This window comes from Notolabrus celidotus, chromosome 4 (genome assembly GCF_009762535.1).
Source record: "Notolabrus celidotus isolate fNotCel1 chromosome 4, fNotCel1.pri, whole genome shotgun sequence".
Classification (NCBI taxonomy): Eukaryota; Metazoa; Chordata; class Actinopteri; order Labriformes; family Labridae; genus Notolabrus; species Notolabrus celidotus.
Window position 1 is genome coordinate 34,237,928 of NC_048275.1, and position 15,520 is coordinate 34,253,447.

At 41.4% G+C, this 15,520-nt stretch overlaps 1 protein-coding gene across 3 annotated transcripts; it reads left to right on the forward strand.

The window, feature by feature from the left end:
• Positions 1 to 1,764: 1,764 nt before the first annotated feature.
• Positions 1,765 to 15,392, forward strand: si:ch211-125o16.4 (neuroblast differentiation-associated protein AHNAK). 3 transcript variants are annotated; one of them, XM_034681825.1, is made up of 7 exons: positions 1,765 to 1,856; positions 1,950 to 2,120; positions 6,450 to 6,527; positions 8,736 to 8,817; positions 8,959 to 9,076; positions 9,202 to 9,365; positions 10,934 to 15,392. In XM_034681825.1, exons 4-7 carry the CDS (start codon positions 8,815 to 8,817, stop codon positions 14,969 to 14,971), a joined length of 4,323 nt encoding a protein of 1,440 aa, XP_034537716.1. In that variant the 5' UTR covers positions 1,765 to 1,856; positions 1,950 to 2,120; positions 6,450 to 6,527; positions 8,736 to 8,814; the 3' UTR covers positions 14,972 to 15,392. The 3 variants fall into 3 exon arrangements, with proteins under 3 accessions (XP_034537716.1, XP_034537717.1, XP_034537715.1); XM_034681826.1 differs by having other exon boundaries at positions 1,779 to 2,120; positions 6,402 to 6,527; XM_034681824.1 differs by having other exon boundaries at positions 1,779 to 2,120.
• Positions 15,393 to 15,520: the final 128 nt, after the last annotated feature.

Below are 15,520 nucleotides of genomic sequence, written 5' to 3' on the forward strand. Positions count from 1 at the left end.
CATTATTCAACACATAAGTGAAATGCCTCACAACAGACCGCAATTCATAATCACAATGTTGACAGCCTCTGGTTTGAAAGCTGACCAAATCATTAAAGCTACGAACGTCAATGAACGCAACAAATGAAGAGTTTTTCTGTCACTTTGTATTCTCTATAAGAATATCAGCATTATTTCTTCCTCCCTGTTTGTTCTGGTTATTCTGGTTCTTGATGTCTAACTAATATCATAATCTGCTGATTAACATGTTGGGCTGTCACGTAGATGTATTTGGAGTAAGAATCTCCCTGGATAAAGGAAATACTCCAGTATATCTCCAATGATACGATGTCAGGAATCAGATTAATGTAGACAATTATAACAACAACTATCAGTCTGGAATAAAAGAAATAAGCATCTACTTTTACTTTGTTTCCTTATATATTTGTCATGTTTTAGCTTCATGAAATGTACAAACCAAGACAGAAACCTTGGTGTAGTCACAGACTCAGACCTTAATTTCAGCAGCCACATTAAGACAATTACAAAGTCAGCCTACTATCAACCTTAAGAATATATCAAGGATTAAAGGACTTATGTCTCAGCAGGATGCAGAAAAACTGGTCCATGCATTTATTTTTAGCAGACTAGACTACTGTTTCGGGGTCTTTACAGGACTCCCTAAAAAGTCCATCAGACGGCTGCAGCTCATACAGAATGCTGCTGCTCGAGTCCTAACAAGGACCAAAAAAGTAGACCACATCACTCCAGTCTGACAGTGTCTGTCAGAGAATAGACTTTAAAATCCTGCTGATGGTTTATAAAGCCCGGAATGGTTTAGGCCCAAAATACATTGTTGATCTGTTGCTACTGTATGATCAATCTCGACCTCTGAGGTCACCAGGTACTGGTCTGCTTTCAGTCCTGAGAGTCAGAACAAAGCTGTAGGTCCGCTCCAACTATCACCTCTTTTAAATCAAAGATTAAGACCTTTTTGCCACTGTCTTCCTATTTTGGCTTCTTTTTTATGTCGCTTTAAATGCAAATTCTAATTACATTTTTAATATATTTCTAATTTTCCTTTTCTTTTCTATTTTTTATCATATTTGTCATTTTAATTGTGCTCTTTTATGCTTGTCTGAATGTTTCCAATGCTTTTAATGTTTTAATGTAAAGCACATTGAGTTGCCCTTGTGTATGAAATGTGCTATACAAATAAAGCTGCCTTGCCTTGCTTTCGTCCAGATTCACACTGAAATCTGAATTCAATATAAATATTTGGAGATCTTGTTTTGTCTGTATCGATTCTTATCTGTGATTGTGTGCATGTACGGCAGATGTGTGATTGTATCACAACCTTTTATGCTTCATGAGTCAACTATAAATGGTAGAAGAAGATTTTCTTTATGAATCCCTGTGGGGGAAATGAAGTTTTTTCTCTCTGGTGTTGATCATGTTACACACACATCTGCTGATACACACACACATGCACATACAGGAGTCTAATGGAGATGTCATGAGTTGCTTTTGTTAAGATTAGTTTATTGTTCTTCCTGTGCTATTTGTAGTCTTGAGGTAGTTTTTCCTTGTATTTATTTTCTCTTGTGTTTCTTCGTTCAGTCTCAGTGATTCCTGTTTTATTTTGGGTTACTTGTTCCTTCTGTGTCTGGTTTAGTTTTACTTCCTGCCCTCTGTTTCCCCACCTCAGTTTGATTGCACCCTGATTAGTTCCACCTGTGTTTCGTTGTCTCACCTGAGTCTGATTGCCCCTGTCAGTATTTAGTCTCTGTGTTTCCTCCTTTCTGTGCCAGTTCATTGTGCAGCCTCCCTGTGTCTTCTAGTGTTCTCCAGTTTTTCTTCCGTGGATTTTGTTAGAAGTAAGTTTTGTTTTGTTTTAGTTTAGTTTATTAAATACTTTTTTTGTGTCTGCATTTTGGCTCCTGCACTTTCCTTTGCCTTAAATGTGACAGAGTGGTGTCAGAGTGAGAGGCTGCCATCAGACGAGCAGTTGGGGGTTTTGTGTCTTGATCAACAGCACCTCGACAGTGTCCCGGAAATGAACTAGCACCTCTTCAGCTACCAGCCAAATTTCCAAGCTTGGTCCATATTGAGACTTGAACCAGCGACCCTACAATTCCCAAGTCAGTGGTAGTCATGATTCAAGGTTTTTGTTTTACCTTTTTCTTCCCTTTTCCCACATTACAAACACCTGTATTGTTTACTCACTCTTCTTTGTATTTGAGCCAATGTTGTGTTGATTTTTTTAAATGAAATTTTCCCCCAGCATGAAATCAATTGGAAATTGGAAAATAAATTTATGCCTGACCTACACTTCAAGACTATAACAAGACACTGATGGACTTCTTGTTTAGTCCACGTCTCATTAGGTCAGAGCTGCTTTGGTGCTGATCTGATGAGAGAGGGCTTATACACACTGGCGCGTATATAAGTGTTGCTGCGAGCTAACATCCGGTCCTAACGGTGAACAACCATCACGTCACATTCAGGTCTGGACATGGTGACAGTAACAGTGGTTTGATACTTTCTTAATCTCCTCCATGTTTGTTATCTGCCAGGTTTACTGCTTACTGCATGTTTGATGAGGTAGAAAGGGCTGCTAATATTCATGTCATTGAACCTCACTGTTTGCATGAGCCAACACTGAAAACATTTGACAATAAATGTGTGGATTTTTGTGAAACATCAGACCAAGAAAACAAAGAAGCTTCAAAATTTGACCTGAGCTTTTCATCATCTTACAACCAGTGATCATTCTCTCTCCTTTATTGTCTCCACTGTAGCTCAAGAAAAGACACATAAAGGTTAAGACTAGTTTATGACTTACACGTGTGTGGCTTATTCCCATCTCTAGAGTGGGAACAGCAATACAAAATAATAATAATAATTAAATTATGCATACTTTGAAATTGGTGACGTGTGCTGTACTTTACTGTTGAAGTTCATTTACATGATTTTAAAAGACAACTATTCAACCACAAACTAATCTTCTGAGACATTTTAGACAATGATGGGATGATGCAAGCTTAGTTTAAATTAAAACAGTAAATATTAACCATAATAAGACTGCATCTTGCTTATTCTGATCCAAAGTGTTTGAAGTTTTGAACCACTTTATTTCAAATCACTGCTTTTTAAAGTGAGACCTCTTTTAATGCGTCACTGAATGTGTTACTCCTGCCATCCCTGCAGCATCATTCAGTCACTATGACAATCAGAGGGCAGACACATTAAAACATGATAATCATGTCTGCTGTTGATGTTAAATTGTAGTGTGGTCATCAGCAGTGAAGTAGAAACATCAGAGACAATAAAAGCAGAAATCTGCAACTTGATTTTTTTTTCCTTTTAAAGATTTTTTTTTCGTTGTGATTAAAAGGCTGAGGAGGTTGCTGCATCAAGGACTGTAGAGGTGCACATTTTAACTGCTAAGCTGAACATGCACCTCTGCTGTTTGACTTTTTGAACTGAATTTTTTTCTAACGCGACAGTTCAGAAGGTATTAAGATTACGAGTTTTGCCTATTTAAGGACATGACTGACTTGACTGACTGGTGGGAAAACATACAGTTAAGTCCGAAATTATTCATACCCCTGGTAAATTTTGACTTGAAATTACTTCTATACAACCAGCAAGGTTTTTTCTTGATTGGAAATGACACAGGCGTCTCCCAGAAGATAATAAGACGATGAGCTCCAACTCTTTCAGGTTGGAGGGTCTCCTTGCCATCACCCTGATCTTTAGCTCCCTCCAGAGATTCTCAATTGGATTCAAGTCAGGACTCTGGCTGGACCACTGCAAAACGTTCATGCTTTAGTCCGCTAACCATTTCTTCGTCACTTTTGCCGTGTGTTTTGGGACGTTGTCGTGCTGAAATGTCCACTGGTGCCCAAGGCCAAGTTTCTCTGCAGACTGCTTGATGTTGTTGTTGAGAATCTTGATGTATTGTGTTTTTTTCATGGTGCTGTTTACTGTGATTAGGTTCCCTGGTCCATTGGCTGATAAACACCTCTAAAGCATTAGGTTCCCACCACTATGTTTGACAGTGGGGATGGTGTTCTTAGGGTTGAAGGCTTCTCCTTTTTTACACCATATGAAGGATACATCATTGGGGCAAAACAATTCAAATTTTTGTTTCATGTGACCATAAAACAGAAGACCAGAAGTCTTTTCTTTGTCCAGATGAGTATTTGCAAAGGCCAAGGGGCTTTTGTGTGCCTTATCTGGAGAAGTGGCGTCCTCCTTGGTCTGCGACCGTGGAACCCAGCAGTGTGCAGTGTCTGTTGGACTGTCTGCCTTGAGACGTTGCCACCAGCAGAGCCCAGATTCACCAAGATGGCCTTGGTGGTGATCTTGGGTTCTTTTATACCTCTCTCACTATCCTCCTGCACAGCACAGGTGTCACTTTTGGCTTCCGACCATGTCCTCTGAGATTTTCCACAGTGCGGAACGTCCTGTATTTTTTAATAATCCATTTTAATATTCAATATTTTATGTTCCTTCTATCAGAGTTTTATTGAAAGTCTCCTAACGTATTCCTTTCTATGTTGGATTGGCTGTCTCTCTGTGAAAGACAAGAAGTGTCTGAATGACATCATCAGGCTGTGCTCCAAAGTCACTGGAGTCCAGTTTAAGGACCTCTGCTCCCTTTGGACATTGCATGTGGTCCAGAAAGCAAATCGAATTTTGACCCAACCGGGACACATTCTTGGCAGTGAATTCAAAATCATGCCCTCAAGTTGGCGGTATTATGTTCTGGTGAAAAGAACAAACTGCTATGCTAATTATTTTATTCCTTCTGCCATAAGGCTGCTAAATGCACCAAAGGCAGAATAAATAAGGAACTACCTAGCATCCCGCTCTGCTGTACGGTCACTGGTTGTGGTAGTTGCTGATGTCACGACGTGTTATTTATTTCCTAATTTCCTTACTGTATAATCTGTACTATGGACAGGTTAACTGTAAAACTGAATTGTCCTTCGGGGAATAATAAAGTATTCTGAATCTGAATACTGGTTTGCACTGTAGCCACTGGAACTTGAAAACATTTAGATATGGCCTTATAGCCCTTTCCTAACTTGCTAGCATCCACAATGCGCAGCCACAGGTTCTCAGAGAGCTCCTTTGTCTTAGCCATGACTGTCCACAAACCAACTGCAGAGAGCTGCTGTTTTTCACCTGTTGAGTTCATTAAAACAGCTGTTCCCAATGAAACAGGGTAACTAGGATGCTTTAGAACAGCTTGGACTATTTAGAATGGTGTAGAACTTTGGATTTTCCCACAGACTGTGACAGTTTGCAAAGGGTATGAATAATTTTGGACATGACACTTTTTGTTCAAAAGTGAATTAAAGCTGAGAAATATTTTTCTCCACAATGATGCCTCTTGTACATCGTCTTATTATCTTCTGGGAGACGCCTGTGTCATTTCCAATCAAGAAAAACCTTGCTGGTGGAATAAAAGTAACTTCATGTCAAAATTTGCCAGAGGTATGAATAATTTTGGGCTTAACTGTAGCTGTTGGCTAGGAGGCTCAAACCCCGCTTCTTTACGTCACACTAAGTTTGGTTGTGTTCAGCATTTCCAATATGGCTGCTGCTGACGATTGGCTTCAAAACAGCACTTAGGAACAGATGGGTGACGTCAGTCCATTATTTATACAGTCTATGGTTATGATCCTTTAATTACTCATCTAAAATGTCAGAATAACCTCATATTTGAATGCTTTCACACACTGTTGCATTAAAGCACATCAGACTTATTGTCCTTCACATCACAGACTGTGTCTAATGTCTACTCTGTGAGACTATTGCAATCACCATCATCTTTGCACCTCCCTGCACATCCATACAGCACCTCCATGTTTTGTTTACATGTTTATATTCTTCTATGTTTATCTCATTCCTCATTAACAGTGCTGTTCTATCACTGTCACTCTTTCTTCTTCTTCTGTGGTTCGTTGCGTCTGCACCAAAACACCAAGACAGATTCCTCTTATGTGTTCACCTGCTTGGAAATAAACCTGATTTTGATTCTGAAAAACAATAGTGCCAAAAAGTGATAAAAGTGCTTTAATACGTGTTCACCATCAAACAGATAGTTGATGAAATGAAAGCTTAATGAAGAGTGAAATGTTGGAGTGTGAGACACTGTTGCTGTGTGCCTTCGTTAACCTGGTTAGTCCTGTTAAGGAGTGGTGTGCACCTCTGCTTTCTAGTCAGGTTTCGGCTGCCAAAAGGCCGGCAAGTCACTCTCTGTGACATAGTTTGGAGTCAAGGTGTGTGTGTGGGTGTGTGTGTGTACACGTATGTGGGTGTGTGTGTGTACACGTATGTGTGTGTGTGTTGTAAGGGGGCACTAAGAGAGGCGGTGCTGATGCGGCCTAACCTGTTCTCCTGGCTAGTTTTAAGCTTACAGGCATTTAACTGGCTGATACCGTCCTGCCCGACAGAGCAGCAGTGATTCACTGAAGAGGACACATCTCTGCTTTGGCTTTCCTCCGCTGGACGTGTCACCAGCAGCCCAAACGGTGAGTCCATCACACATCGTCTCTATTTGGTGAATATATGAGGGTAAATGAGAGGAGAGTTTAAAAAGTGAGGTAAGCTGCTGCATGCTTCACTATATTTGTCTGATCTAAAGAAAGCTTGTGCATCATAAATATTATGTCATGCTTTCATACATAAATTGGTGCTTTATTGAAATTGTGGCCCTCTTCAAATGCTGGTTTATTAATCTAAAAGAAACCGGTCGAGTGTATTAGCAGGACTTGTGAAAGAGATGTCCTGTCAGTTTATAGACTGGTTTAAAGGGATCCTGAAGTTGTAAAAGGTTCAAGCTTTGGGCCAGTAATGCTGACATGTTGGAATTGATTAAATTATCCTGTGGCATCTTCAAAATTTCTCCACAAGGTGAAGTCTCAATGTGATGTCTTACTGCGTCATGACCTGACTAGAGCCAGAAATCTCACTCATCTCACACTCTGGTGCTGACAACACTAAGGTTTCAGATTAAACATATTTAGGATTATAATGAAATGTAGATTCATCATATGTCCGCTGTGTGCAAAATCCTGTGGTCAAAGTGACATGCTGTTGTCCTGATAGGGACATACCAAACTCTGCTGTCACCTGGCTGCTCACACCCTGCTGATGCTGCCACCCAGCTTTAGAGGATACACCTGTTAACCACACCAGTCTAATTACTTTTAAGTTAGTGTTTTTCTATTGATGTTGAAATACTACTAATAACCGGTTTAGAGCCTGAACCTGCCTCACAGTTCTAACTCTTATTTTATGTAGATGTCAGTGCAGGGTCTGTAGAGTAGAGACATCAGAACCACACATGTCCAAAACTTTGAGATCTCATAACATGTTATCAAACATATGAGCCAAACTGTTACGTCCAAGTTTGCCTACTTAAAGCCCTAATTAGCTCTCAAGGCAGCACCTTTTTATGACTCTTACATTCACACTGATGGGTGTTGACCTGCTAACATCACAGATTTTGAAGGATTGGTGCCAAGTTCGGATGATAGAGGAACAAAACAACTTTGATTCACTTTTCAGAGGACAATTTTTGCTGCCCAGATTTAGAGCCTCACCTTGTTTTTATTTATGCAACTTTATTATCATGTGATGATTTTGGGTGTGGCTAAGGTGTGTGTGTGTGTGTGTGTGTGTGTGTGTGTGTGTGTGTGTGTGTGTGTGTGTGTGTGTGTGTGTGTGTGTGTGTGTGTGTGTGTGTGTGTGTGTGTGTGTGTGTGTGTGTGTGTGTGTGTGTGTGTGTGTGTGTGTGTGTGTGTGTGTGAGTGTGTGTTGCGCTGCGCTGCGCAGAAAGGCATGCCTGTCAGAATGCATCCAATCTGACTGGTTTAGATGCATACATTCTCTTGAGTAAACCTGGCAGAGGGTTTGAATTCCTAAAGTGTGAGGTTAGACGGTGTGTGGGCGTCGCTGTTTCTCCCTCTGAAAATGAAAGGGCTGCTAATATCAGGTGGACAACTCCCACAGGCAGAGATGAACTGACCCTAAGAGAGAGAGAGAGAGAGAGAGAGAGAGAGAGAGAGAGAGCTGAAGACAGCTGATGGAAATGGTTTCTAGAGTCTACATATCTGCATATCTTTAGCTGATCCTGTTTTAAACTCTACCTTCTGACGGTGCTTTTTTCAGCGGAATCAACCTCCATGTTTTTAGGTGTGTGTTCTCCAGGGTCCCATATTATGTTTTCCAAAAGTTTATAGGTAGTTTTAACAGCTGCAGAATAGGTTACAATAACAACTGAAACACATTGAATCTACTTAAATTGATTAAACAGCCTGATGTTAGGATGCCTGTTTGTTTCAGTTCAGACTAAATACACTGATCATGAAGACCAACACACAGGACCTGTTTCTTTTTCAGTGCTCAATCTTCTTTTCAGTCTGGTCCAAACTAATTTATTATTGGCTATTATTCACTTCCCCTATGTTCTTTTTGTTAATAATGAAAGAGCCTGTGCAATTCTTTTTTAAAACAAACAAAGACGAGTTGCTGCTTTGCTGGGACAAACGTCCAAATGGATCTGTGAGTGTCTCTTTAACAAACACTGCAAATAGCTCAGTATGATTTCAGTCTTTATGTTGAGATCTTAATTGGGAATAATTGTGATCATGTTGTGCTGCATCTTGTGTACATCAGTACATAGTTTAAGTATAACTCATGTAAGACTAAAGTTGCTTTTCTCTGCTGTTTTACAGAAATCTCTGCGGTGATTGGAGTTTCCATGTTTTAATTTTTGTACTTTGGACATGTGGATGTAAATAAACCTCAAACACAATGGTGAGTATAAAAAAAGCAACATTTAAAAACAATCATTAACATTTATCTTATTTCCTGAGATTAAAAAGATGAAATGTAATAAAAGACATGTTGGAAATGTTTGAAAGTAGTGCAGTAATGTCTCATTTTTTACCGTCACAGAGCGGGAAAAGGGACAGAAGTATTTCAGAAAGCCTGGTCCTGGACGACACTGAGGACGGAGTGGTCATCACAGGAATCACAGATGACAAAGTTGCTGCAAAGAGTGGACTGCAAAAAGGTAAAAAAGAGGAACAGGGACAATAATACATGTTTGTTTTTCTTCACTTATTGAAGTGTCTGTAGAGTATTTTAAAAACATGCAGAAGTATGCTTGGTCTTATGAGTTCTTCCTCCTTATTTTAGGAGATGAGATCGTTGCAGCCACGATCCACCTCGATCACCTCAACAAAAATCAAGTGCTGGACATCCTGAAGGTCCTGGAGCCATATGACAACAACATGAAGGTTCTGACAAAGAAGGAGCTGGACGTCGGCTCCTTGGGCTTGGATCTCAAAAACCCTGCAGAGGTACATGACATGGGGGGTTTAAGTAGTTTACTAAGTATAATTAAGACCAAGAGGTCCAGTAAGAGAGTAAAGTCTTCAAGTGAAGATGATATTTTCTCTTGTCAAGAGGGCGAAGTGATCTTCTGTTTGTCTGGATTTAATTTTAGATCTGGGCTTGGATTAGGCAGCTTCTCAGTCAGCTGAAAGATTTATATGTTAATATAAAATGTAAACAACTTCGAGGGAACATGTGCATGTTGTTGGGCCGTGAATCATTGCGTCAGGAGTCTAATGGATCGATCATTTTAGGCTCTATTTCTTTATTGTCTGGGTTCTCATTCAGATTTGAGTGTGTATGATTGCTCAGAAGACTTGTACTTCGACTCACAGTACTGCTTGACATTGGTATTTTTAACATTGGACACAATATAAATACCACAAAGCTTTTGGTTTGAGCTGGGCCTAACACAAGTTGGTCCATTCTTGGGCTCCTCCATCTGTGTATGTGTTTGTATCATAGACTGTATAAAATATGGACGTAGTATCCGTGACGTCACCCATCTGTTCCTGAGACGGCGGCAGCCATATTGGAAATGCGGAATTCAACCAGGCAGAGTGTGACGTAGTATGAGCCTCCTAGCCAACAGCTGTGTTTTCCCGACCGGGAGTCACGTCAGTCATGTCCTTATTTGGGCATACCTCGTAATCTTAATATCTTCTTAACCGTCACGTTAGAAAAAAATTCACCCCCCGTACAGTGTGTGCCGATAGAGAGATTAGCTTCGTAGGGCCAAGCCGTTTTTTGTACCAGGCTGTAAACATGTTTATTAATGCTGCACAGTGTTTCTGCAGCCAGCCTCAAGCAGATTCTCAATGTATTGCAGTTTATAACACTTCCGCATGGGCTTCATAGTTTGAGACCGGAGACTGCCGCTTGGTTTCTATCAGTCACAGGCTGATGTTGGCAAAATATTTATCAGCACCACGTGTGACAAGAAAATACAAGCTTATCAAAATGCAATCCAATTCATCTGGATTCAGGGAGGACCACGTCTCAGTCTTGATCTGAAATGCTGCCATTTGGTGCATTGCAGGGCCAGGGTGGGGAGGGAAATAAGGCGTTGAAGTAGAGCGGGTTGAGTGAGGTTAGAGTAAGGTGGGATGAGTGGGGGTCCTGGCAGGATGGGATGAGTTGTGATCCAGGAAGCATGGTTTGTCAGGAATGGCGGGAGGGGTCAAGGCTCAGGGTTGGGGACATGTGCTTCCTGTTCAGCATCTTAAGCCCAGCTGACATCTGAAGGGAGAGCAGACCTAGTCCTAAACCACAACTTTATACAGAGACATACAAAACTAAGTCAACTGGTCTGATAGAAAATGTGTTTGTATATGAACACCTCAAAAATCCTGCAAAAATGTTTCTTCAATTCTTTTTAATTAACGATATCTATGTCAGAAACCTTCTAATAGTAACAGACATCAGTCACTTTGTCGATAGTAACTAGAACGCTTAAGCATGTCAGTAAATAGAAACACAAGCTCTGCTTTGGTAGATATAAAATGTACCTTGTTTATTCATTTTTCCCCAACAGATGCTCAACCTGAAGAAGGATCTGTCCCTGGACGCACAGACTAAGGCTCCTGTTGTTTCCCTTAACGGCCTGGATGGAAATATAAATGCTGGGCAGGGGGTTGGTGGGGGGATCAGTCTTCCCACTCTCAATGGGAACCTTCCCAGTCTCAATCTAGATAAGCCCTCAGCTGACACTGGGGGTAACTTTGCTTTGCCCTCCGTTGGGCTGAATGGACCAGATCTAAAAGGAGATCTAGATGGCACCCTTAGAGCACCGGATGTCAAGCTCAACACTCCCTCCGTTGACATTGAGAAACCAGAAATCAAAACAGGCGACGCCAAATTTACGGCCCCAAAGTTTTCAATGCCACACTTCAATGTACCTACAATCAAATCCCCAGACGCAGATGCAGATCTTTCAGGTGACCTAGATCTTAAGACCCCCAACCTCTCTGTGTCAGGCCCAGACTTGAACCCACAACTGGATCTGAAAACTTCTGATGTTAAGTTAGAAACCCCAAATGTTGATCTTAATGCCCCCTCAGGCAATATTAAGTGGCCTCATCAAACATGGCAAGTTCCCAAATTTAAAGGTCTAAATGCTGACCTGAATGGACCTGATGCCAGTCTGTCAACACCAAAGATTGATGGGGATCTCAGCACACCAAATCTAGATGTCAACCTTCCCAAAGCAGGCTTTGAAGGCCCTGATGTAGATGTTAAAACCCCAAATGTTGACTTCGATCCCCCATCTAGTGGACTTCACCTTCCTTGGAAGATGAAAAAACCCAAATTTAATACCCCCAAATCAGATCTGGATTTAGATGCAAACCTGAAAGGACCAGATGTGAATCTCTCTGCTCCAAATCTGGAGGCTGGGATAAATGCTCCCGATGTCAATTTGCCAAAAGCTGATCTTAAGGGTCCTAATGTAGACTTGCAAGCCCCAACCATTGATGCAGATGCTTCATCTGGCAGATGGGGCTGGTTGCCTTGGAACTGGAACAAGCCAAAGTATCATACCCCCAAAGCAGACTTAGACATTAAAGCAGATAAACCTGATTTAAATTTCTCAGCTCCAAAAATTGATGGCGGGATTAACGGACCAGACCTGAATCTCCCAAAAGCTGGTCTTACAGGTCCTGATCTGGATGCAGATCTTAACCCACCATCAGGAAAATTTACCTGGCCTCATCATAAGTGGAAGAAACCCAGACTTCATGGCCTGAAAGGAGATCTGAATGCAGACTATGATGCCTCTCTCCCAAATATTGATGGCAACATTAACGGACCAGACCTGAATCTCCCAAAAGCTGGCCTTAAAGGTCCTGGTCTCGATGTAGATGGCCCAGATCTAGACATTGACCCCCCATCAGGAAAATTCAACTGGCCTCATAAGAAGTGGAAGAAACCTGTACTTAATGGTCCAAAAGTAGACGTGAACACACCAGACCTCTCTCTCCCAAGAATTGATGGCAATATTGATGGACCAGATGTTGATGTGAGTTTGCCAAAAGCTGAACTTCCAGATGCCAACTTAGAGGGCCCCTCAAGCAAAATCAGATTCCCAACACTGAAAAAGCCGAAGTGGGCCTTCTCAGGTCCTAAAGTGAATGGTCCAGATGTTGATTTAGATGCTGGTGTCTCTGCTCCTGACTTAAATCTCAAAGCTCCAAAGATTGACGGGGAGTTAAAAGCCCCTAATGCAAATCTTGACATCAATGCTCCAAACATTGAAGCTCCATCTGGAGGGATCAAATTTCCCACTCTCAAAAAGCCAAATTGGTCCCTCTCAGGTCCTAAAGTCAATGGTCCAGATGTTGATTTAGATGCTGGTTTCTCTGCTCCTGACTTCAGTCTCAAAGCTCCAAAGATTGACGGGGGGTTAAAAGCACCTGATGCAAACCTTGACATCAATGCTCCAAACATTGAAGCTCCATCTGGAGGGATCAAATTTCCGACTCTCAAGAAGCCCAAGTGGAACTTCTCAGGTCCTAAAGTGAATGGTCCAGATGTTGATTTAGATGCTGGTGTCTCTGCTCCTGACTTAAGTCTCAAAGCTCCAAAGATTGACGGGGGGTTAAAAGCACCTGATGCAAACCTTGACATCAATGCTCCAAACATTGAAGCTCCATCTGGAGGGATCAAATTTCCGACTCTCAAGAAGCCCAAGTGGAACTTCTCAGGTCCTAAAGTGAATGGTCCAGATGTTGATTTAGATGCTGATGTATCTGCTCCTGACTTAAGTCTCAAAGCTCCAAAGATTGACGGGGAGTTAAAAGCACCTGATGCAAACCTTGACATCAATGCTCCAGATGTTGAAGGTCCGTCTGGATTTTTCAAAGGGTTGAAATTACCTAAATTTGGTCCACTGAAAGGCCCTAAGGCTGACATCGATGCTGATCTGAATACACCAGATTTGAATCTTTCTGGACCAAAAATTGATGGTGGGATCGGGACTCCGGACCTTGATGTCAACCTGCCTAGCGCAAATCTGAGTGGTCCAAATGTGAACATCGATAATCCAGATCTCAAACTTGACTCACCAGATGGTAAACTTAAGTTACCTAAATTCAGACTCCCAAATCTCAGAGGACCCAAAGTCAAAGGTCCTGAATTGGATGCTGATTTAGACTCACCAAACATTAATGTTGACCTGCCCAAAGCTGATCTGTCTGCACCAAATATCAAAGGTGGTTTGGATGCCCCAAATCTTGGTATTTCTGTAAACAAGCCTGGGTTCAAACTGCCAGGCTTTAACATAGGAGGATCAAAGGCTCAGTTACCCGATGCAGAACTCTCTGGTCTCAAAGGACCTGACATGAATCTTTCTGCCCCCTCAATCAAAGGAGATCTCAGTACTCCAAACTTAAATCTAGATACTGATCTCAACACAAATGTTGACCTTAAGGCCCCCAAATCTAACTTCAGTTTACCAAATGTTGACTTAAATCTGCCTAAAACTGATTTAAAGGGAGCCAGTCTGGATCTGCCCAAAGCAGACCTCAAAGCACCCGATGCACAGCTGAAAACCCCAGATCTGGATGTAGAGTCAAGGCTTGGTGACTTTAAATTGCCCCATTTCAAGCTTCCAAAATTCGGAGCACCAGATGCTAAAGTGGAAGTTCCCACAGCAGATGCCAACATCTCAGTTCCATCAGTAGACTTAAGTGGACCAAAGGTAGGGGCAGACATTGGAGCACCCAAAGTAGATCTGAAAGCACCAAATGTGGATGCAAATGTTGAAAAGTCAAAACTGCCACATTTCAAGCTTCCCAAGTTTAACTTGGGATCCAATGCAAAAGCTCCAGAGGTTGATGCAGATGCAAATCTTGAAGTCCCTGATTTGAAGCTCAAAGCTCCAAGTTTTGATGGAGGAATCAGCTCACCTGGTGTCAATCTCTCTGGTCCAGAGGTGGGCACAAGCCTCAACAAACCTAACCTGGGAATTTCAGCAGATGCAGATGTTGATATTAAAGGGTCTCCAAAGAGTAAGCTGAGGTGGCCCTTCAAATGGGGCCGAAAGTCTGTTTCAGGTGACGATGAGGGAATTGGTATAAATTCTGAAATTGATGGTCCCAATGCAGACTTAGAGGTTCCTGCATTTAAATTCCACAGACTGCCCACTAACAGCAGTGAGGGCTCTGGAGGAACTGATGATACCTTAGGCTTAGCAAAACTCAACACAGAAGCAAAGGATTATGTTGTCAGCAAAGGAGTCCGCTTACCAATAATCAATTCAACGTCAAAGTCAGGAGAAAAAGTTGACATTTTTGAGAGATTGAGGATGGCAAAGGAGAAAGCTCCCTCACCCAATACTTCACCAACAGATTCAAGAGGGGAAATTGATCTGAAGCTGCCCACCCCGAGTTTTGGTGTCAACACCTCTGCAGAAGGAGCAGATGCCTCTTTGGTGAGAGGAGGCACATTTAAAGTAGAAAAACCAGACTCAATTCTGGACCTGGCAGCCCCGACTATTTCCACAAAGGATGAAAATGACAAAATGTCGCTGAGCCTCTCCAACATGCTCGGCCTCAATATCAAGGATTCTGACTGATCCCACGAGACTCACCTGACATGTCACACTTCAGTCCAGATTCATTGTAAATACATGTAACTAAACCACTTCATTACTTAGTTTTTGACCATGCAGAGAAAACACAACTGTTTAATTCACACTTGCCAATTTTTCTGCAGATAATGCCAGCTACAGTATCCTTCATGTGTAATAACTTTCCGTAGCCAAACAACCAACTGTGTTTTTTTAAAACCCTGTATATTGCTGTTATTTATATAAGCTTTCTTTCTGAAAATGTTTGATTAAGAAGTTACTTTTTAAATGTCTGATTCAGTATTGTATGTGATGACATTGAGCTGTTAAGAATTCGGAGAAGTGCTTTTACTTACCTAAACATTTTTAGATGAGTAAATTGTGAGTGAATGTATTTGTTCAATAAATATATAATAATATAACGATACATTCAGTTTGTGTGTCATTCTTTATGATAAGGAAAATAATGAAACTGATGACTTATTGTTTTTTATCTACACTGACTGGATCAGATAAACTCAATAAGAGACTTAGCTGTGCTTTAATTCAGAGTTT

Bases quoted from the DNA above. Each gene is read 5' to 3' on its own strand.
- si:ch211-125o16.4 (XM_034681825.1), top strand. The intron at 9,077-9,201 runs GTAAAAAAGAGG...TCCTTATTTTAG, and splicing joins AAAGAGTGGACTGCAAAAAG to GAGATGAGATCGTTGCAGCC. The intron at 9,366-10,933 runs GTACATGACATG...TTTCCCCAACAG, and splicing joins ATCTCAAAAACCCTGCAGAG to ATGCTCAACCTGAAGAAGGA.